The 22,127-nt window shown below is 43.9% G+C and overlaps 2 protein-coding genes across 6 annotated transcripts in view; one reads left to right on the plus strand and one right to left on the minus strand.

Moving 5' to 3' along the window:
- Window positions 1-11,654, minus strand: part of TDP1 (tyrosyl-DNA phosphodiesterase 1) — a 92,590-nt gene extending 80,936 nt beyond the window's left edge. Inside the window, exons 1-4 of one of the 2 annotated variants that reach the window (XM_047080236.1) lie at window positions 11,573-11,654; window positions 3,597-4,168; window positions 1,478-1,521; window positions 237-292 (exon numbers count right to left, since the gene is read on the minus strand). In XM_047080236.1, the coding sequence (XP_046936192.1) occupies window positions 237-292; window positions 1,478-1,521; window positions 3,597-4,164 (668 nt within the window). In that variant the 5' untranslated portion in view covers window positions 4,165-4,168; window positions 11,573-11,654. Of the gene's footprint in view, window positions 1-236; window positions 293-1,477; window positions 1,522-3,596; window positions 4,169-9,969; window positions 10,328-11,572 lie in introns of those variants that run through there. The other variant, XM_047080235.1, reaches the window with a different exon arrangement.
- A 229-nt stretch (window positions 11,655-11,883) lies between these two features.
- Window positions 11,884-22,127, plus strand: part of EFCAB11 (EF-hand calcium binding domain 11) — a 159,704-nt gene continuing 149,460 nt past the window's right edge. For 3 of the 4 annotated variants that reach the window (XM_047080237.1, XM_047080240.1, XM_047080238.1), the window contains exons 1-3: window positions 11,884-12,018; window positions 12,548-12,643; window positions 17,608-17,653. In XM_047080237.1, coding sequence (XP_046936193.1) covers window positions 11,944-12,018; window positions 12,548-12,643; window positions 17,608-17,653 — 217 coding nt within the window. In that variant the 5' untranslated portion in view covers window positions 11,884-11,943. The remainder of the gene's footprint in view (window positions 12,019-12,547; window positions 12,644-17,607; window positions 17,654-22,127) is intronic. The other variant, XM_047080241.1, reaches the window with a different exon arrangement.

Raw genomic sequence — 22,127 nt, forward strand, 5'->3', positions numbered from 1 at the left:
TTGTCCTTCTGTGCTTCTGGACACAACAAGACAAATGCAAAAATTTGTATTAGGAATGCATGTGATTAGTTAGAAGAGCTCAACAAATGCTGTTTTCCCTACGTAACTCTGATTTTGTATGCTTAATAGTTTCAAAAGATACTCTAAGATGAACAGCAGTTGCTTGAGAAATGCTAATCTTGTGTTTTAATGTCCCATTACAGTTACGATTTTATCAGTCATATTGTGGTACTCACCTAAACTGTGGTGGATACTGTTTTACGAGCCAGTCCACGTCAAAGCAGTAGTTAAACTAGGCAGGGAAAGAAAAGGAATGGAGTTATGGGTAATTCAGCCAAGCAATCTGTAATGAGAATAGTTTGGCAACTGAATTGAAGGCAACTCTAGACTAATAAACTCAAAGTATTTACAAACCTGGACATTGATGCTGGAGTACTCAAACCTAAAATACATCTTGAAGGCAATAATACCCGATGCAAGGGATCTGAATCAGTGGAGTAGGGCGTGAGAAAACAGGGTCTGAGGCAAGGATCCTGCATGCTTTGGCAGTATTTGTATTTCTAAATAGTCTTACTACGTATTTTCAACAGCCTCAGATTAATTTAAGTAAAAGGGCTTACAGATTTATCCCTTTTCCCCTAGGTAATTATAAACGAGGCCTTTTACAAAGGAGCATTTCCTTTAAGCCTAACTTATGAGCTAGCTTTGTGAATAGGCCTCTGGGACTGGACACTCACTAGGCTTCTAACAATTCTATCTTGACTCCAAGTTCTGCACTGAACTTACCTGTGGGGACTCCTCCCCATGCCTTGGTAATCCTTGGCCCTCTACCTGGACATAGCACCTCAGTCTAGCTAAGAGAACACAAATTCACCCCATGTTCCATCTGGAGACTAGGATTTCAGAGGTCAAGCTGAACAGAAACCATTCAGACAGCTTTGCTTTCTTCATGGATGTGACTGGTTTTCTATTTGAGAGCCTGGAATCATGAACGTAATTCATCAACACAAGGGGACCAGCTCTATAAAGGAGGAACAATCAAACATGCCGAAGTAACTGTAACTTCTACTCCATTCTTTTTGGTAGGTGTAGGAAACCCTTTTCTAAATTGAATCAAACGACTTGGCCTTCACCCACCTACCCAAACCTCCCCAGGAGTTTGGTCCCTGGTCTCCCAGGGACCAGAGTCCCAGGAGATTAACTGTATCCCCAAAAGTCTCTCAGGCTGGAATTTCCAAAGTGACTTCTTGTCCAGTCAGTCCTTGTAACCCTTGTATCAGGACAGCGAGAAGCTCTCCTGATAGAGGCATCCTTGCTCCATGCTGATGGCTGGATACCAAAACTGTGGCTCTTGGTGCCAGGCTCCTGGTATATGCCATCTTGGGGACCCTGCACAGGACTGAGATAGGACCTCATATTTTCCCGTAAAGTTCTTTATCCCTTTTCATCCAAAGAAAAAGCTTCACCATAAACTCACCTGAGCTGAAGACAGAAGTGTCCCAAATAGAGGGGATAAAATATCTGAGAAGACAAAATGTTTATGTCTAATAAATGATAAAAATCTGGTAAAAATCACAATTGATTTAGTCATGGACAGTCAAAATTTGGCTGAGAGAACAGTGAACTGAGCAATGACTACAAAACTAGACTTTAATGCTCCCTAAAACTCAAGAGAAAATTTCTGAGCTATTTATTGAGTTTTAACAAAATACAACGTAAAACTAAAACCTCCAACTTCAGAACACAATGACTGGTCAATTCTAGAAATTGCCAATAACGACAATAACGATATGTGTTGTTCTTTCCAGATTCTAGTTTTTATCTCCTTCAATATTCAAGTCCCTCTCTGAGAAACCTCCCAACCCATGACTAGCAAGACCGTCTTCTGCAGCCTGAGAGCACCTACTTCCTCACCTACAACTCCAAGCTCTCATTTCTAGCATTCCAGCTCATCTCTAAGGGGTCCCACCTCAATCTTTCCAACTAGACTTCAAGTAAGATCAAAAAGGTCACTTCTCATAAACTGTACCAGGAGAGGAATTACACGGTCATTACCACCAACTGCCGCATTTGTACAGGACCTATTAGGTGCCAAGTACTGTTCTTATGTCCATGGTGTTGACAGTGGATTTTGTGGAGGTGGAGTTGGTCATTCCCCTTTCGTGGAGGGGTCATCTCCGCTTAGAAGGCTGTCCACGGCCACAGAGCTAGGAAGGGCCAGTCAGAATCTGAAGCCAGGCTGCTATCTGGCTTCAGCACTTGTACTCTTAACCATCAAACTGCCTGAGGATTAAAAGTAGGCTCATTTATTTGACCCATGCTTATTGAGCCCTTCCTATCTGTCACGTGTCAGCAACATGCTGGGGTACAAAGATTTCAGCAGTACCCTTAAGGAAGCTATCTTTATGAAAGAGGTATACACAAGGAATGTACTGCAATTTCTTGATGGCATCCCATATTTCACCCCTCCTCGACTTTGAGAATTTGCTAGAATGCCTCAGAGAACTCAGGAAAGCGTGTTACTTACTAGACTACTAGGTTAGTATAAAAGGATACAACTCAGGAACAGCCAGATGAAAGATGCATAGAGCAAAGTATGGGGCAAGGGGTGTGTCCCGTCCACCTCCATGTGTTCAACCTGGAAGCTCTCCAAACCTCTTCACAGGTTTTTTTTAAGATGGTGGCTTTATTAGACAGGCACGACCGATGAAATTATTGGCCATTAGTGATTAACGCCCGCCAGCCTCTCCCCAATTCCTTGGAGATAAGGGGCAGGACTCAAAGTTCCAACTTTAATGACACAGTTGGTTCCCCTTGGCAATCAGTCCTCTGTTCTTAGGGCTTTCCAAAAGTCACCTCATTGACCCAGGAGTGATTGAAAGGGGCTTGTTATGAGTAACTGAAGACCCTTCCTTGACCTTTATTACTTTAGAGCTATTGGAGGAGCCTGGGACAAAAACCAAGTACAACCAGGAACGAAGACCAAATACATACACATCACAACATCACATAGAGACACCCTGGGAAATAAGCAAACCAAGCAAAAACTATCTTTGGATTCAGAACTGCAATCTATTTGCATGCTGGTGTTCTTTTTAATTCTTCACCAGGAACCAAGACCTGGCTTCCAAGCAGTGGTTCTCAGACCTGACCGGGTATTAGAATCCCCTGAAAAGCTTCTTAAAAACACATCGCAGGTCCTGCTCCCAGAGTGGGACTCAATGAACCTGGGTGAAGCCCGAATTTGCATTAAGTTTTAGGAGATTCTACCACTGCTCACTCATGGACCAAAGAACTGCTGCCAAGCATTTGCTATTGCATTAAAGTAGTAAGTTTCATCTTTACAAGTTCACACAATGTTTAGAATTGTCTAAATATTCCAACTGGATTGAGCAACACCCTAATTTCCTGACCCAAGGAAACAGCTTACAGTCAAACTAATGCATTTGCTTGTCAAAATGCTTTTTTCCCCTGAAAGTAGCTAAGACTGCTAACGAGGGTTCTTGGAGACCATTCTGGGTTACCCTCCTTGTTTTGACATGGGGGACCCTCTTAAGTGCAGTTTGACAGCTCCTGGACACCCAGCATCCACTTACCCTTGATGTGGAGGGCTCCAGAGTTATCCTTTGGCTCAATGCCCGAGACTCTAGTGAGATAAAATCGGAAGGGGTTCCCTTTATCCAACATGTCCCAAATGTCTTGGCCTTCCCCTGAAGTTTCATACTCCTCTTCCTCCTCCTCGAGCCTGTGGTGTGCAGGAGGGGTGGGATTTCCAGGTCTTTGGGCAGCACTGTCTTTAGGAGAAGAGATGTCTCTCTCCTCTCTGACCACAATGTTCTTAGCCTGCTTCTGCCGGGTTTCTGGTTGCAGCTCATCATCACTGCTAGAGAGACACCAACCTAGGTCTTCCTGGGAACCACTCCTTTGCCTTTTGGGAGGTGAAACTTCTGAAACTGAATCTGTGTTGCTGAATTTCACGGGTGATCTTTTCCTTCTATGGGCAGCTTTCCTAGCCTCGGAACAGGTGTATCTTGGCTCATTTGCTGCTCCCTGCCCAGCATGAGGGAGGGAAAAAGTAGAGGGCTTGTCTAGTTTTGGCTTTTCGTCTTCACTTTCATCACTACTGGATATTGTCCATTTTCCATAATCGCCTTCCTGAGACATAGTTCTGGAAATAAAAGACAAATACTGTTTTTCCATTCTCTAGGTCACTGACAAACTTGCTCTCAAATTCCCTGTCAGTATAAGTTTCTGCAACACGCACAGCACACTTGACACTTAGATGCTGAACCACATAACTAACATCAGCTGTTTTACAGGTGTTCAGACACACATTACCAGATTTTGCTACAGGACTTTGGCAAATAAAGTGACAGCAAAAATCCTACTCACCTTCTCCTTTCAACCCAGACCTTGTCCTTGGAAGCCTGAGGAAAAGAGTGGGGGCCACACTTCAAAAATCAAAATGTTCATTCTTGACCCTGAATCTTTTAAACTGGTGGGTACTTGAGGTTAAGATAATTTAATGAATTTCAAGAGTAATTCTGACTATTCAAATTTTTGAAGTTAAATTGGAGTTTACAAATTTATCCTTCACCCAAGCATGGAGCCCACAGGACTTTAGCAATTCCTACTCCCCTAAAGCTACTTACCATTATGCTTAACAAAATTCTCAAGACCATGTCAAATGATCAATTCTGTATATACATTATATAGAATTACTACCATGAGGACCCAGCCATCATATTGGCATTGACCTACATCAAACTATTAAAATCTGCAGAGAACTTATGCTGAAGCAAAACACTCCTTTACTCGACCAGAGTCGAATTTCTACTTTTTAAAAAATGTTTATTTTGAAAGAGAAAGGGGGAGAGACAGAAAGTGCACACACGTTGGGGAGGGGCAGAGAGGGAGGGAGAATCCCAAGCAGGCTTCGCTGTCAGCATAAAGCCCAACTCCAGGCAGGCTCGATCTCACCAACCATGAGATCACGACCTGAGTCGAAATTAAGAGCCAGATGCTTAACTGACTGAGCCACCCAGGTGTCCCCAATTTCTATTTTAAGAGGAAAACATATGAACTACTTTTGGTCTCGTTACCTACAAAATCTCACCAATTCATGTGTAAAGACCTATCTAAGTACATTTTCCAGATAGCTCGAGGACAGCTCCTTAGTGGGTTCTTTTAAGAAAAACAAAAAACAAAAAACAAAACCATTCTCATACAAGACCCAAAGGAAAACTGAACCTAAGAGTCTGTGCTCAAATTGTCAACATTTCTCCTTTTAAGAAACTGAGGTCACATATCCAAGTAGAGTACACCAACATGGACTGTAGCACTCTGTTCACAGGACCGCCAGCCCTCCCCGCAAAATCCCCAAAACCTTAATTCTACACCAAACAATTTGCAAATGAATACACTTTCAGGTTTCAAGCTAAAAAGGTTTAAGTAGGCCCTTAACCAAGGTGGGGCCTGAATCCATGACCCCAAGATCAAGAGTTGAGTGCTCTACCAAATGAGTCAGCCAGGTGGCTATCAAGCTGTCATATTTAAGGTACTTATCACCTATCACAATTTCTTTTTAAATTTTTTTTTTTTGAGTGCACATGCACTCACATACACACGTGAGCAAGAGAGCAGCACAGAGAAGGGGACAGAGGATCTGAAAAGGATTCAGCACTGATAGGAGAGAGCCCAATGTGGGGTTCAAACCCATGTGAGAACATGACCTGAGCTGAAGTCGATGCTCAACCCAACAAGCCACCCAGGTGCCTCTCATTTTTTCAATTAATGACCAGTTAAGCTAGGTTTCTCCTATAAGTTACCTATTTCTGAGGTGTTTTTAAAGCAGAGTGCATTTGGGGTGCCTGGGTGGCTCAGTCCAGTGAGCGTCCGACTTCGGCTCAGGTCATGATCTCGCAGTCTGTGAGTTCAAGCCCCACATCGGGCTCTGGGCTGACAGCTCAGAGCCTGGAGCCTGCTTCATATTCTGGGTCTCCCTCTCTCTCTCTCTCTGCCCTCTCCCGCTCATGCTGTCTCTCAAAAATAAACAAACACTAAAAAAAAAATAAATAAAGCAGAGTGCATTTACACAATGATCTGACCTGTTCTTCAGGGCTCAGGGTACCTATTAATATCGCCTGCCATGGCTGTTTTACAAAGCCCCAGGGACCGTAGACCTCACTTTGCTCTTGTACTAGTGGCCCTAGACTCCGAGTCTAAATCTTTTGCTTTCTCAAAGTGTTCTGTCCAGCCTACTTCTACATTGTTAGAACTGAGAATAGGCTTTGCCCCTAAATGGTTTCTAGTCTGCTAAGAGTTAAGAAACCAGGGGCGCCTGGGTGGCTCAGTCGGTTAAGCATCTGACTTCAACTTAGGTCATGATCTCACAGTTCGTGAGTTCAAGCCCTGCATGGGGCTCTGTGCTGTCAGCTGACAGCCCGGAGCCTGCTTCAGATTCCGTGTCTCCTCCTCTCTCTGCTCCTCCCTCCGCTCATGCTCTCTTTCTCCTTCAAAAATTAAAAAAAAGAAAGAAATCAGATAACCAAACTTGTTAGAACTATTCGAGTTAACAGGATCTTAGCCATGTTTTCCTCATGAAAGCTATTTAGACACTTACTACCAAACACATTTAACCAGTTCAGATTTTTAAAATCTTGTTTTCATTTCTTTTAAACTTTGGTTTCTCTTGTGTTCTAGACGCTTGGAGGCTGCTGGATAGAGGTATTTATGCTCTCACAATTCACTCTGAACTGAAGGAACTTTGAAGGAATGACTGTTGTGCCCAGTTTTGTGACTTTAAAAAATTTAAGAATAGGACCACCTCCTTAGGAAGAACCGTTAGCTCTAGCTTTCAATGAATTCTCAAACAGCAGTAAAGCTAGGCACTTAGTAATAAAATCTTCAATTAAGAGTCCTCAGAGGCTGTTCTTTTTCAATTCCTTCTTATTCTAGAACAGTTTTTAGGTGAGAAAGGGTTCAGCTTCCAGCCTAAGTTGTATGCAGACACCTTAGAGCCTACAACTATTCCTCTCCCAGATGAATTACATCTAAATTAAGTGGAATTTAAGAGTCCAGAGAACTCTGTAGGAGGAGTCCAGATACTCCTCTTTAGTGACCCAGCTATTTTGAATCCTGAAGTGTTCTAGAAAAAGTAGCTAAAACTGCAAACTTCAGGATTATTCTGATCTACTTTTTCTAGAACACGTGGAGGAAGGAGAAAGACCATTCCCCCAAAAGTAGGAGGAGTAGATAAAAAAGTTTTGAAAAAGACATTTCCTAAAGAAAAAAAAAGTTTTTATCTGCTGTACACATGGTTTAAGTTTTGAATTGGCTCACACTCAAAAGTAGGAGCTGTTTATGGGGCACCTGGGTGGCTCAGTTGACTGAGCGTCCGACTGCAGCTCAGGTCATGATCTCGCGGTCTGTGAGTTCGAGCCCGCGTCAGACTCTGTGCTGACAGCTCAGAACCTGGAGCCTGCTTCGGATTCTGTGTCTACCTCTCTCTCTGCCCCTCCCCCGTTCATGCTCCGTCTCTCTGTCAAAAATAAAATAAACATTAAAAAAACTTTTTTTTTTTTTTTTTAAAGTAGAGCTGTTTAGTCATTAAAGGCAAAACACCTTTGGAATTAAAAAAAAAAACACACGAAACATAACAAGTCATTACATCCAGCAGGTTACCAAGCTCTTCATGAAATCAAGGTGTTTAGCCTGATGATGAGGAGTGGTTGAAACTTCAAGATCAGGAATTTACTTTGGAGGACTCGGTCTGGTTCCAGTATCAGAATTTTACTTCTCTGCCACACAGGCATTCTCCGAGCCATTTTTTATCAAGTTATAGTGTTACAAAGATAGAACTCAAGAGGAATCCTTCAATTGTTTATCGTTGGTCTTCCCTGGGCAGTGACCGGCACAGGTCTGACATCACAATGAGACAACTGCAATACAGATGGGCCAATTCTGAGACCCAACATTCACTCGGGTCTGCAAAGAGCAGGGTTTCCCGAAGTGAAGGTGACTGGGATGGACACGAACAACAGTAACATCACGTTATAAAAGTACTTCCTTTGGGGCACCTGAGTGGTCCTGTTACCCATCCTACTCTGGACTTCGGCTCAGGTCATCCCACAGTTTGAGAGTTCGAACCCCTGGGCTCTGCACAGACAGTGCAGAGCCTGCCTGGGTTTCTTTCTCTCCCTCTCTGACCCTTCCCCTCTGCTCATGCACGCACGTGCTCGCTCTCAAAAACGAACATTAAATCAAAATAACTCAAACAATAAAGAAGAACCTCCCTTTTCCATTCCTGTCTCTTTGACAGAGTTGCAGTGTTGTAGAAATGCCTCAAGAGACTTTGGGCTCTTCTGCCCAGGACTTTTTTTTTTTTTTTAAACCACAAAGTACCTCCTAACTTCATTTCATTTACACCAAAATAAAGCTTAGTTTTAAACATTCACGTGAAATTGTATTCTAATGCACACTTTTTTTTTTAATTATTTTTTTTTTCAACGTTTATTTATTTTTGGGACAGAGAGAGACAGAGCATGAACGGGGGAGGGGCAGAGAGAGAGGGAGACACAGAATCGGAAACAGGCTCCAGGCTCTGAGCCATCAGCCCAGAGCCTGACGCGGGGCTCGAACTCAGGGACCGCGAGATCGAACTCAGGGACCGCGAGATCGTGACCTGGCTGAAGTCGACGCTTAACCGACTGCGCCACCCAGGCGCCCCTAATGCACACTTTCAACAACAGTGCTGGTATTACAAGGGAGACAAAAACTGGGGAGGGTGCAGGCAAACGTGTGACCAAAATACTGACAGAAATAGGGCAAACAGCATTAGGCTACATTGCCAAGGAGGATGAAAATCGCACACTCTCCCACCCAATGCTAACTGCGAACACTAGAGATTCTTATGGGGGGTGGGGAGGGCTGTGGACGCAAATGCATACTCCTCTCAAAGCTGCTAGCTCCTCCTCTCCCCCCCGGAACCCCAGCACACCAGACCCAACTGGGGCATATCTTTTCTGCACTCCAGCAGCTCCTTGCAGAATGTGCAGACCCTCAGGAGAGTATAGGGGTCAGGCTTCTCAACAAAGGCCCTGTGTGGCCACCCTTGGGCAAACATGGACCCCCATCTCAAATCCAGTCATTACTAGGTGGTCAATGTGCAATTGGGCAAGTTACTTTACTGCTGAGACAGTTTCCTCCTCCATAAAGTGTGTATCCATAAAGTGAGTATCATACAGACCTCCCAGAATTCACTCGTACAACAGATCTTTATCGAACAGCTACTATAGGCCAAGCACTGGGAATGATGAGTTAACACAGAAACTCTTTTTGCCCTACAAGGACTAATATTTGGGCGGGGGGGGGGGGGAGAAGAACCCAGAAAAAACAAGCTGTCTTTCCAGACACTCACAGCATTTTTCAAGTAGCAGAGAATAACAGGGACATAATTACTTTGGAATACTTTCTGGATAAATAACACTTAAGTGAGATCTGGAGCATGAAAAAAAAACCCAGCGGAACAAAGGTGGTATTCCAAGTAGAGGGAATCCAACTTGACAAAGCCTGGAGGTGGAAACAAAGCTGTAATAGCTCCTAAAGCAGACAAAAGGATTTGGGCAAAGCAGGCAGTAGTTCTGGATGAAGGGAGTGGGGAATTAAATCAAGTGTTAAAGATTCTAGATTTCAGTCTAAAGGGGGAGGGCCCATTGAAATGCTTTGATAAGCAGGGGGAGTACCCTGGTACACCTTTTTTTTTTTTTTTAACATTTATTTTTGAAAGAGACACCAAGTGCAAGCGGGAGAGGGAGAGGGGGAGAGGAGAGGGAGGAGAGAGAAAAGAAAGTATCAGAAGCAGGCTCAGGCTCCGAGCTGTCAGCACAGAGCCCGACGCGGGCAAGATCACCACCCGAGCCGAAGTCGGACGCTTAACCGACTGAGCCACCCAGACGCCCCTCGACTTACCCTTTTAGTACACGACGTTCCCTAATTGGGGGTGAACAATTTGGAGACGAACCCCGGAGTGAGGCGGCCGAAGCGGTGGGGATGCAGTGAAAGGGACTGATTCGGGGGACGCCGCGGCAGTAACGACAGAGGCTACCCCCTCCGTGCGCCGACCTCGGGCCAAGCACCCTTCGAAGCGCTCTGCCGGGAATAAACTCCGTTCGCGCTCGCACCAAGCCTCTGCGAAGTCCCGCGACTAACTGGCTCCATGGAGGGGGCAGCCGAGCCCAGGAAGGTTCAGGGCCTGACACAAGGTCAGAGCCCCCACGCACGCCAGCATCACCACCTGCGGACACCACCCACCTACCGCGGGGAGAAGCCGAAGTGAGAACCCGAGCGCTGGGACCCCTCACACCCACACTCCCCGCCGGACCCTGCTCTCCGCGGCGCCCAACAGGTTCTCGGATTGAGGAAGCCGAGGCCCGAGAGGGGACGTTCCCCAGGGTCTTGCCCAGCTACCCCCGCTTCTCCCAGATTCCACCTCCCGCCCCGCCGGGCCCCAGAATTCCCGGGACCAGAGCAGCCCCAGCACCGCGACCAGGCCGGAAGGAGCAGGGTCTCGCCAGCCCGGCTCCCGCAGCAGTCGAACACGCACCTGAAACTTCCACGGCCCACAGCCACCAAGATCCGCGCCTTCTCAACCGCGGCGCGCGCCTGCGCGCGGTTTAAACCCTCCCGGCCGAAGCTCGCACCTCTTGGCCCTGCCCCTTCCCGTTCCGGGACGCCGGCCGCTGGGTCCTAAAGACCGCCGTGTCCTAAGGGACTATCGGGGCTTCCTGCAGGAAGGGGTGCAAGGGAGCCCCCCCTCCCCCCCGCAGCCTCCAGCTCTCGTCTCACCACTTGACCACTTGTCCTAAAAGGAAGAGAGAGAAAATTAAGTCTTCTCTCTCCTCTCTTAATTAACAAAACGCATCCCCTTTACAGGGGTTTTCATAGAGAGCTTCAGGCTGCCTGGAGCTCGAGGCAGGGGGTATTTACTTAAAGGTACAGGATCAGCTGAGGGCTGAGACCTGTGTCCTCGTAGGAGCGGGGGCTCGCTGGGACGCAAGCTTGTAAAACTTGCTGTAAAGGAAAAGGTTAAATGAGCTCCCATCACACTCAACCGCGAATGCCTGTTTCTTTGAAACAGGTGTGTGTTTAATCTTACTGGTTTGCCAGAACCGAGGTCTGAAACAAACTTTTGCAAAACGGAACATTCCCCATATTCCTTGAATATCATGTTTATGATAACTATTTTCAGAGTTGTTTTTTTTTTCTTCTTTCAAACTAGGCACCGCTCCCAGAGGACTGAGTGAAAAACTCTGTGGAAACGTCCCAAGGACTTGGTTCGTTTACTCAACGTCTGCTTTGTGCCCGCATCGTGCTAGGTGCGGGTTATTGGGAGGACAAAACAGACATAGTGACTACCCTGGAGGGCTCGACCCCAATGAATAGCCGATCCACACGTGAATCATGGACTTGTTTCTCTTTGGTTGCTTTTATGCTTTGTTCACATTTTTGTGTTTCCTATAATGCTATAATGTTATCCACAGTGCCATAGATAAAAATTACCAAAGTTACTTACTGCAAGGTGTGGGGGGCAGAAACATGGGAGGAATCCTGCAAGAGACTTTGAAGCAGGACCTAGGTGCGCGGGAGGCCATCCGCGCGCGAGGAGTTAAGGGGGAAAGAATGGCGGAGCCAAGGCTGGGGGCGGGCTCCGGAGCCTCTCTGCCATAGGCTGTTCCAAGGAAACAGGCCTAAAGCCTCTGGCCAATAGGATTGCTGGATCAACGCCAGTGGCTAGCAGGTCGCCCAATGGGAGAGGACATTGGGGGTGTCCGGCCAAGTTCGGCTTCCTTAGCTGCGGGGAGCTTGGCCAGAGGTCTGCAGCTGCCGGGTTCTGGCCTCGGAGGTCGCGGGTTCTGCTATCCCGATTCGGTTGTGGCGGTCGCGATGTTTTTCTCTGAGGCTGGGACCCGACCACGGACGTGGGAAGCCAGCCCTTCAGAACACAAGAAGTGGGTGAAAGTAGGTGTCCGGAGAGCTGGTGCTCGGATTCTAACTTGACCAAGAACTCTCATTTCCGTCACCTGCCTGGGTCTCACTCAGCTCGGTTGCACTGACAAGGAGTGAACTGGCCTTCTAAAGTGTCATAGTTAATGACTGAGCCTAGACCTGCAAGGCTTCTCGCTCCCTGTCCAGTGTTCTGGCTTTTCCAAGTTCCTTCTTTTCCCCCCTACGTAGTCTATTAATAATAACCTCTACCCTGTATCTATCTCACCTTCCTAATTCTAGAACAGAATTTTAGGTAGAATTTACCCCAGTGGTTTAAATGAATTAATTTGCGTCAGTCTAGCGATTGATTAAGTCGTTTGCGCTTTTGGGGGGTAAATTTTAGCACATTAAGAATTTTGGAGAAGTAAAATTAGAATAATCACTCCATTGCCGAGCCCTCCTGCTCAGCTGAGTTTTAGATTTTGGAGATATACATAAACTAGTAATAAAGATAATAGAACAAACGGTTTCCATCTAACTGAAGGTATTTAATGTTCTTTAGGTGTTTAAAGCATGCGATGAAGATAACAAAGGCTATCTAAGCAGAGAGGACTTTAAAGTGGCTGTTGTAATGCTGTTTGGGTACAAGCCCACCAAGGTAGAGCTTTCTTCCTATATTTGGGAATGGGTAGACAATACAGTTGGGGTAGTTTGTAAGTAAAGCGCAGTGGCTAGTTTAGGATGTTTATAAGGAAATCCCTGCCTTTCAGAGCAATTTCAGAGATATGTCCAGTGCTGACTTTTAAGAACCTAACTCTGGGATGAGAGATGCCTGGCTGGTTCAGTCCAGTAAGTGTCCAACTTCCACTCAGGTCACGATCTCAGGGCTAGTGAGTTTGAGCCCCACGTCAGCTCTGTGCTGACAGCTGAGCAGAGCCTGGAGCCTGCTTCAGATTGTGTCCCTCTCTTGCTCTGCCCTTCCCCTGCTTATGCTCCAACAAACATTAAACAAAAATAAAAAAAATAAAGAACCTGGGGCGCCTGGGTGGCGCAGTCGGTTAAGCGTCCGACTTCAGCCAGGTCACGATCTCGCGGTCCGTGAGTTCGAGCCCCGCGTCGGGCTCTGGGCTGATGGCTCAGAGCCTGGAGCCTGTTTCCGATTCTGTGTCTCCCTCTCTCTCTGCCCCTCCCCCGTTCATGCTCTGTCTCTCTCTGTCCCAAAAATAAATAAACGTTGAAAAAAAAAAAAAATAAAGAACCTAACACAGGGATGAATTCAAGTTCATGAAGCCAACGCACCACTGGTTACTAGTAATAAGTACAAGATGCTAGGAAGGTGTCAAGACGGAAGGCTGGGGGAGGGCATTGGTAATAGGAAGAATTCATTTAAATTATAAAACATATATTTATATGGTCAAAAAATTCAAACTATCCAGGCAAAGTATGAAGTTGAATATAAAATCTCTTTGCTACCAAAGAGTCCCACTCCTCAGGGGTTATCATTTACAATTTTTTATGCATCATTCAAAATTTCCAGTGCATAACATGCTTGGCATTCTATTGAAAAAGTGGATGCATTGTATGCCTGTTTTATTTTGTTTATTTTCACTTAACATAAGAGCACACACCACCATGTTTTACTGTGTTTTTTTTTAACTTTAATTTTTTTTAAGTTTATTTATTTTGAGGGAGGGAGAGAGAATACCAAGCAGGCCACTCACCGTCAGCATGGAGCCCAACACAGGGCTCAAACCCACGAAGTATGAGATCATGACCTGAGCCGAAGCCAAGAGTCTGACACTTAACCAACTGAGCCACCCAGGCACCCCACACATCACCATGTTTTAAAAAGTAGTTGCATAGTATTCTTTTTAGCCAGTTTCCTGTTTTTGGTCACTTAGATTGCCCCATTATTTTTCATTCCTACAAACGTTGTGATGAGCATCCTTTTATATGGCTATTGTGGATGTATATCTGTGGGATAAATTCCTGGAAGTACAATTGCTAGGTAATTTGAAGTTTTGTTGGATATTATTCTTCAGGAAAGTTTGCCCTCATTCACTAATAATGAGAGTTGAACTGAGCTTCAAGGAACGTCCTGCCTTAGGAGGGCAAATTTCCTATTCCCCTTTGTCTTTGTGCTGCTCCCTTTGTTACATTCATTCTAAAGATGGATCCCTCTTGTTAAGGTGCTGAACTGAAATTCATCAGAGACAAGATCTTGTCCAGGTTTAAGAAATTCAGGGGCGCCTGGGTGGCTCAGTCGGTTAAGCGTCCGACTTCGGCTCAGGTCATGATCTCGCGGTCCGTGAGTTTGAGCCCCGCGTCGGGCTCTGGGCTGACAGTGCAGAGCCTGGAGCCTGTTTCGGATTCTGTGTCTCCCTCTCTCTCTGACCCTCCCCCATTCATGCTCTGTCTCTCTCTGTCTCAAAAATAAATAAACATTAAAAAAAATTAAAAAAAAAAAAAGAAATTCATTTGCAGCCATCAAACAGAGGGCTCTGGAATGCCCTCCCTCGTGCCCTCCTTAAACCAAACAGCTTGGCAATCACTTTGGCCCAGCTGTTCCTCATGAGTGGGCTCTGCCTGTCAGATTACCAGCCCAGCAAAGCCAGGGACCAGGTGATGTCTCACCTCTCCGTGCTTCATTATGCTTGAATGTATCACCACTTCACGGTAAATAAGTTCTGCTGATACAAATATGTCCCATGAACGGATCAGGTGGCTCAAGGTGGTTCACCTACTAGCAGATGCTTGGTTACTGAGAAGCTGATCACGGAGCTCAGAGTGGTAGTCAGGGCTGACTCCCAGAAATTGCAGCTCTCCTGTTAACCTGCAGGTATTTCAGCTAGAATTCCAAAGCAGGTCAGCTTAATGGGCCCAGCCTTTGAAGCATTGTATTTAACCTTGCTGGAAAGATAACTGGTTTCATTTTGCTTTGATCACCCTTGAGCCTACTTAATTGGCTTTAACTTTGGACTATAAGTGAGGAATTGAATGACAAGTACAGTGATGCGCTCACATACATATATATGTACAGTTCATGAGATTTAACAGATTTTTACTTGTATTTTCATGCCTGGTTGAGGTTTGGTGGTTTTGTTGTTTTGTTTTGTTTTTAAGAGTACTTGAGAAGGTGGGAGAAGGATAGGGGGAAGGAGAGAGAGAAATTCAAGCAGGGTCCATACCCAGGGTGGAGCACAACGGGGGGCTCAAACCCAGGACTCTTAGATCATGACCTGAGCCGAAATCAAGAGATGGACCCTCAATCCACTGAGCCACCCAGGTGCCCCTTGGCTTTTATTTTTTAATCAAATGTCTTTTGACTGCAAATGACTAAGCAGTAAAGTGATAGCAAGTCACCGGTACACCTGTCAATCGTTTGTATGTGTCAATCATTTTGTTAAATGACAATGTACACCCTCTGTGAAATGTAGCAGATTTTTACCTTTATAGTGGGTTGAGGTTTGGGGTTTAATTTTATTTAATTTTAAAGATCTTATTTTTAAGTAATCCCTACATCTGACATTGGGCTTGAACTCACAACCTTGAGATCAAGAGCCGCACACTCCTGACTGAGCCAGCTAGGCACCCCTAGGGTTTTATTTTTGAATATTGCTTTTGAGCAAATGAAATATTTATTGAATGCATGGTATGTAATAAATCATTTATACACTCACGCAGTTGTTTACACAATGAAATCTATTAAGTGTTCCTGTTTAATAAAATGAACACTTGCTAGTTGCTGGAGATATAAAGACGAATAAAATATAGTCCCTGTTGTGAAGCAGTTCACGGTTTAGTGTAGAGAGACTTATAAAACTCTGTAATAAATACTGAGATGGAGAAGAACAGAAAGAACCCAAAGTGAAAGGGACAAGGAAGAGGATCTTGAAATCCTAGTATAAAGTAGGAGTCTAGGCATCACTTAGACTGGAAGAGCTAGCTAGACTCTTCTGATATGAGGTGTCCAGAAGCACTTTGTGGTGTTGGGAGATGATCTGCCCTGATGACTTGATGTGGTTGGTGGTTAAGAGAGGGGTGTGAAACCAGGACTATAGCAATAGTGATGCCACCAAGTAGGAAAATTAAGGAGTAGGCTTAGAGGAAAGTCAATGACTTCAGTTTGGGGCACATTAAGTTTGAGGAGGCTCTGAGCATCCTCAGTGAATTCACTCATTAAATATTATGCTGGTGTTGAGATCATGGTGGTGAAGATCGGCTCTCAGATTGTGCCACCGCTTGTAAATGTAGGAGTCTGGAACTGGGTGAGGAATTGAGAGGTAAGGGCTGGAGACAGTTTGTGGACTCCTCAGTTTACAGGTGCTAGATCATGAGCCTGGGTGGCATTGCCCCAAAACGGTGTTACACAGCGTGAAAGGCAGTGGATCACTGGGGGTACCGACAGTTAAGGGTAGGCAGGGGCAGGAGGAACCAGGAAAGTGCAGGGCATGGAATCCAAGGTAGAGAAACTATGTCAGGTATTGCCAACTTTCTCATTCCATAATGTTTATAATGCCCTTGTAACAGTAAAGGGAAGTGCTTATATTTTAATATACAGCAAAAGCAGTTTCCTGACACTTATATAGGGTATGTTCTGAAACATGTTTAAAAAGCCATAGGAGGGGCGCCTGGGTGGCTCAGTCGGTTAAGCGTCCGACTTCGGCTCAGGTCATGATCTCACGGTCCGTGAGTTTGAGCCCCGCGTCGGGCTCTGTGCTGACAGTGCAGAGCCTGGAGCCTGTTTCGGATTCTGTGTCTCCCTGTCTCTCTCTGACCCTCCCCCACTCATGCTCTGTCTCTCTCTGTCTCAAAAATAAATAAACGTTAAAAAAAATTTTTTTTAAAGCCATAGGAAAAGAAAAATGCACACTAGGCCAAATGTTAATAGTGGTTCTCATTGGACGGCTGTTTTTAAAAATGTTCTTCATAAAAAAAAATGAATAAATAAAATTAAAAAAATGTTCTTCACAATCTTATATATTTTTTGTGGTTTCTACATATTACTTTCATAATCAGGAAAAAAGAGGTAAAAAACAAAGCCATAGAGCTCATTGCAACAATTGCTTGTATTTGTCTAAAATTGAAAAGTTACCTTTTAGGTCATGTGACAGCCAAGTTGATGGTATATGCTTAAACTATGTTGGTCAATGGAATAGTATTGGGGCCATTAGGGTCTGTAGCAGATTAGCATATTGTGTCAAATAGGTATATAGATATTTCTTCCTTTAATGCCACTTAATTTTTTATTGATTTTTTTAAAGATTTTTTTTTAAATTCCAGTTCGTTAGCATAGAGTGTAATATTAGTTTCAAGTGTACAATATAATGATTCAACACTTCCCTACAACACCCGGTGCTCATCACAAGTGCCCTCCTTAATCCCCAGTCACCTGTTTCACCCATACCCCTCCCCCCCCCCCCCCCCCCCGCAACCCTAGATACAGATGGAAGAATAAAATGACTATTACAGCTGTCTTGTCCTGTGATATTAGTTGTCTGCTGGACTCAACACAGTTTGTTTCTCATAAAATAGAATCCTTCTCCACACCCCAGGAATTAAGAACTCCCACTGTGAAAACATTTGATGAAATTATATGTGCTTTTCTTTCTTCTTTTCTAGATAGAAGCTGATTCTGTGATGTCTTCAGTAAATCCAAACACTTCTGGTAATATGAAAGTTAATATTAATTTTTAGACTTCATAAAATCAAAATTAAGAACAAAAATTGAGACTATAAAGCACATCTTTGTCTTGTTCTGTTTCAAAGAAAGATTTTGGTTCTTTAATGTATTCATAAGTGTAATAGGATGTTTATTGTAGGGAAGTTTGAAACCATTGAAAAGCATAAAGAAAAAAATGTTGCTTGTAATGTGAACATCCAACTGTTGATCAGTATTTTCTGACTTAGATGAGCAGAAGTGGCACTTTACTGAAATGGAAAGACTTGAGGAGAAGGTTTGGGGTTGGGGGAGAGCCAGAGTTCACGTCTGAAAATGCTACGTTTGAGAAATTTCAATCTGTGATATCCGGGCATTCAGGCTGCGTGAATACGGAATTCAGAGGAAAGCTGTGGGCTGGAGAAATAAATTCGGGAGCCGTTCGCATGTAGATGGTGTTTGAAGCCCTGGGGATGGATGAGATGACCTAGCAAGACAGAGTGGAAGGGGAACCTTCAGGAACCGCCATCATTTGAAGTCAGGGAGAGAGTTAGGAAATGGCAGAGGAAGTTAGAGGTGGGGAGGGGCGGGAGGAAAGTCAAAGGTATCTGATCCGAAACTAGGAGAAGGGGATTATTTCCAGGAAGAGGGTGTGGTCAACACCTTGGAAAGGTCAGGTAGGTAGTAACTGAAGTGTCCCTTGGAGTTGGCGACCTGCAAGACCGGTTTCGGTACCTGGTGACGGCAGAGGCCAGGCTGGAGTGGTCAAAGGCAAACCAAACCTTGAGAAAGTGTGACAGTGTAAGTAGAAGTCTTTCAGTAAGTCCAGAGTGCCTGGGGATCAGGAGTGGTTTTTTTGTTTTTTGTTTTTGGTTTTTTGCACATGAAGATGTTTCTGAGCTTAGCAGAATGCTCTAGTGAAGAGGGAAAAGGAAGATGAGACAGACAGAGGAGTACCTGTTGTTTTGGAGATAGGGGCCAGAACATGTTGGATTGGCTTTTTAAAAATTACCTTTTTGGGGAAATAATTTAGCGCTTACAAAAAACTGCAAAATAAAAATAACACCGAGAACTGTATACTCTTTACCTCGATGCACTTACTGTTGACATTTTAACCCTTTGGCCCTCTCTACCACTATCCCTTCCTCTCACTGCTCTGAACCTAAAACCACAGCACACTTACCGTAAACTTAGACCGATACTATATTTTTGTCTCATTTACTGTTTATATTCCGGTACTGTCATTTGATCTGATAATGTCCTTAAACACATCATCCCTCATCTAATACAGGAATTAGTCTTGGGTGCCATGTCTCTTTAGACTCCTTTCATCTGGAACATTTCTGTAGACTTTTTTTTTTTTTTTCTTGGCTTTTTATAACATGGAAATTTTGAGGAACTAGCCCAGCCCTCACTATTAGTTTTTTTTTTTCAATATATGAAGTTTATTGTCAAATTGGTTTCCATACAACACCCAGTGCTCACCCCAAAAGGTGCCCTCCTCAATAACCATCACCCACCCTCTCCTCCCCCCCACCCCCCATCAACCCTCAGTTTGTTCTCAGTTTTTAACAGTCTCTTATGCTTTGGCTCTCTCCTGCTCTAACCTCTTTTTTTTTTTTTTTTCCCCTTCCCCTCCCCCATGGGTTTCTGTTAAGTTTCTCAGGATCCACATAAGAGTGAAACCATATGGTCTCTGTCTTTCTCTGTATGGCTTATTTCACTTAGCATCACACTCTCCAGTTCCATCCATGTTGCTACAAAGGGCCATATTTCATGCTTTCTCATTGCCACGTAGTACTCCATTGTGTATATAAACCACAATTTCTTTATCCATTCATCAGTTGATGGACATTTAGGCTCTTTCCACAATTTGGCTATTGTTGAGAGTGCTGCTATAAACATTGGGGACAAGTGCCCCTCTGCATCAGTACTCCTGTATCCCTTGGGTAAATTCCTAGTAGTGCTACTGCTGGGTCATAGGGTAGGTCTATTTTTAATTTTTTGAGGAACCTCCACAGTATTTTCCAGAGTGGCTGCACCAGTTTGCATTCCCACCAACAGTGCAAGAGGGTTCCCGTTTCTCCACATCCTCGCCAGCATCTACAGTCTCCTGATTTGTTCATTTTGGCCACTCTGGCGTGGTGTGGAGTTTGGTGAGCTCTTTATAGATTTTGGATACTAGCCCTTTGTCCGATATGTCATTTGCAAATATCTTTTCCCATTCCGTTGGTTGCCTTTTAGTTTTGTTGGTTGCTTCCTTTGCTGTGCAGAAGCTTTTTATCTTCATAAGGTCCCAGTAGTTCATTTTTGCTTTTAACTCCCTTGCCTTTGGGGATATGTCAAGTAAGAAATTGCTACGGCTGAGGTCAGAGAGGTCTTTTCCTGCTTTCTCCTCTAGGGTTTTGATGGTTTCCTGTCTCACATTCAGGTCCTTTATCCATTTTGAGTTTATTTTTGTAAATGGTGTGAGAAAGTGGTCTAGTTTCAACCTTCTGCATGTTGCTGTCCAGTTCTCCCAGCACCATTTGTTAAAGAGACTGTCTTTTTTCCATTGGATGTTCTTTCCTGCTTTGTCAAAGATGAGTTGGCCATACATTTGTGGGTCTAGTTCTGGGGTTTCTATTCTGTTCCATTGGTCTATGTGTCTGTTTTTGTGCCAATACCATGCTGTCTTGATGATGACAGCTTTGTAGTAGAGGCTAAAGTCTGGGATTGTGATGCCTCCTGCTTTGGTCTTCTTCTTCAAAATTACTTTGGCTATTCAGGGCCTTTTGTGGTTCCATATGAATTTTAGGATTGCTTGTTCTAGTTTCAAGAAGAATGCTGGTGCAATTTTGATTGGGATTGCATTGAATGTGTAGATAGCTTTGGGTAGTATTGACATTTTGACAATATTTATTCTTCCAGTCCATGAGCACAGAATGTTTTTCCATTTCTTTATATCTTCTTCAATTTCCTTCATAAGCTTTCTATACTTTTCAGCATATAGATTTTGTACATCTTTGGTTAGATTTATTCCTAGGTATTTTATGCTTCTTGGTGCAATTGTGAATGGGATCAGTTTCTTTATTTGTCTTTCTGTTGCTTCATTATTAGTGTATAAGAATGCAACTGATTTCTGTACATTGATTTTGTATCCTGTAACTTTGCTAAATTCATGTATCAGTTCTAGTAGACTTCTGGTGGGGTCTATCAGATTTTCCATGTATAATATCATGTCATCTGCAAAATGAAAGCTTGACTTCATCTTTGCCAATTTTGATGCCTTTGATTTCCTTTTGTTGTCTGATTGCTGATTCTAGAACTTCCAACACTATGTTAAACAACAGCGGTGAGAGCCGACATCCCTGTCGTGTTCCTGATCTTAGGGAAAAAGCTCTCAGTTTTTCCCCATTGAGGATGATGTTAGCTGTGGGCTTTTCATAAATGGCTTTTATGATCTTTAAGTATGTTCCTTCTATCCTGACTTTCTCAAGGGTTTTTATTAAGAAAGATTGCTGAATTTTGTCAAAGGCCTTCACTATTAATTTTTTAAGAATGGTCCTTGTTTTGTGTTTGCCTGATGTTGGGGTTAAGCATTCTGAGCCAGAATACCGTTTAGGTGGCCTGTCCCTCGTTGGGGGCCACGTCTGGAGGCCCACAATGACCATCTGTCTCTCATAGATGGTATTAATTTTTGCCACTAGGGAAGACATTGTCCAGTTTCTCCAGTGTATTCTGTTTCTCTTTTCTTCCCTTGCAACTAACAAGCGGTGTGTGGAGAGACACATTGAAGACATTGCAAATATTTTCCTTCTCATCAAAATTTGCCCCTAGATTTGGTAACTGTTCATGATTCTCGTCTGACCCAGTTTTTGTCATAACAGTTGCAAAATAAGGATTTTCTAATCCTAGTGCTTCAGTTAAACCTTGGCTATAAGCAGGAGACCTCCCTTTTTCTTGATCAATCCATCTGTTTATTATCAGCACAGACTCATGAATTGCATGTTTTTTAATGATTTATACTCCATTAATTATCGTTAATTATTTTAGTTTTCACCTTGTCACAGACTTGGGCATTGAATGCCTCCTCAAGTTGACTCCTGTGTCCTTTTGACCGGTTTGGCTTTTTCTTTCTTTTAACAAATCTTTTTATTTACAAATGGTAGATTTACAAAAGAGTTTCCTAGATTCATTTTTTGTATGCAAGGTTCAGTACCCCATATGGACCATGACTCTTAGAACAATATTATTGTTAGGAGAACGTGTTTTTGACAAACTCCCTAACTTGATGGAATTTCCCTTTTAATTTCACGTAAAAATTTTTGCACACTCAAAATGCTCAAATCTTGTGTCTGTAATGTTCAATTCATTGTAACTTCTCTTTTTTTTTAAAGGAGTTTATTTATTTTGAGAGAGAGAGAGAGAATGAGGGCACGAGCGAGCAGGGGAGGGGCAAAGAGAGAGGGAGAGAATCCCAAGCAGGCTCCACACCCAGCCC

This window comes from Lynx rufus, unplaced genomic scaffold, assembly GCF_022079265.1.
Source record: "Lynx rufus isolate CCGP_SWC_20201006 ecotype Redwood Valley unplaced genomic scaffold, mLynRuf1.p SCAF_17, whole genome shotgun sequence".
NCBI classification, from domain to species: domain Eukaryota; kingdom Metazoa; phylum Chordata; class Mammalia; order Carnivora; family Felidae; genus Lynx; species Lynx rufus.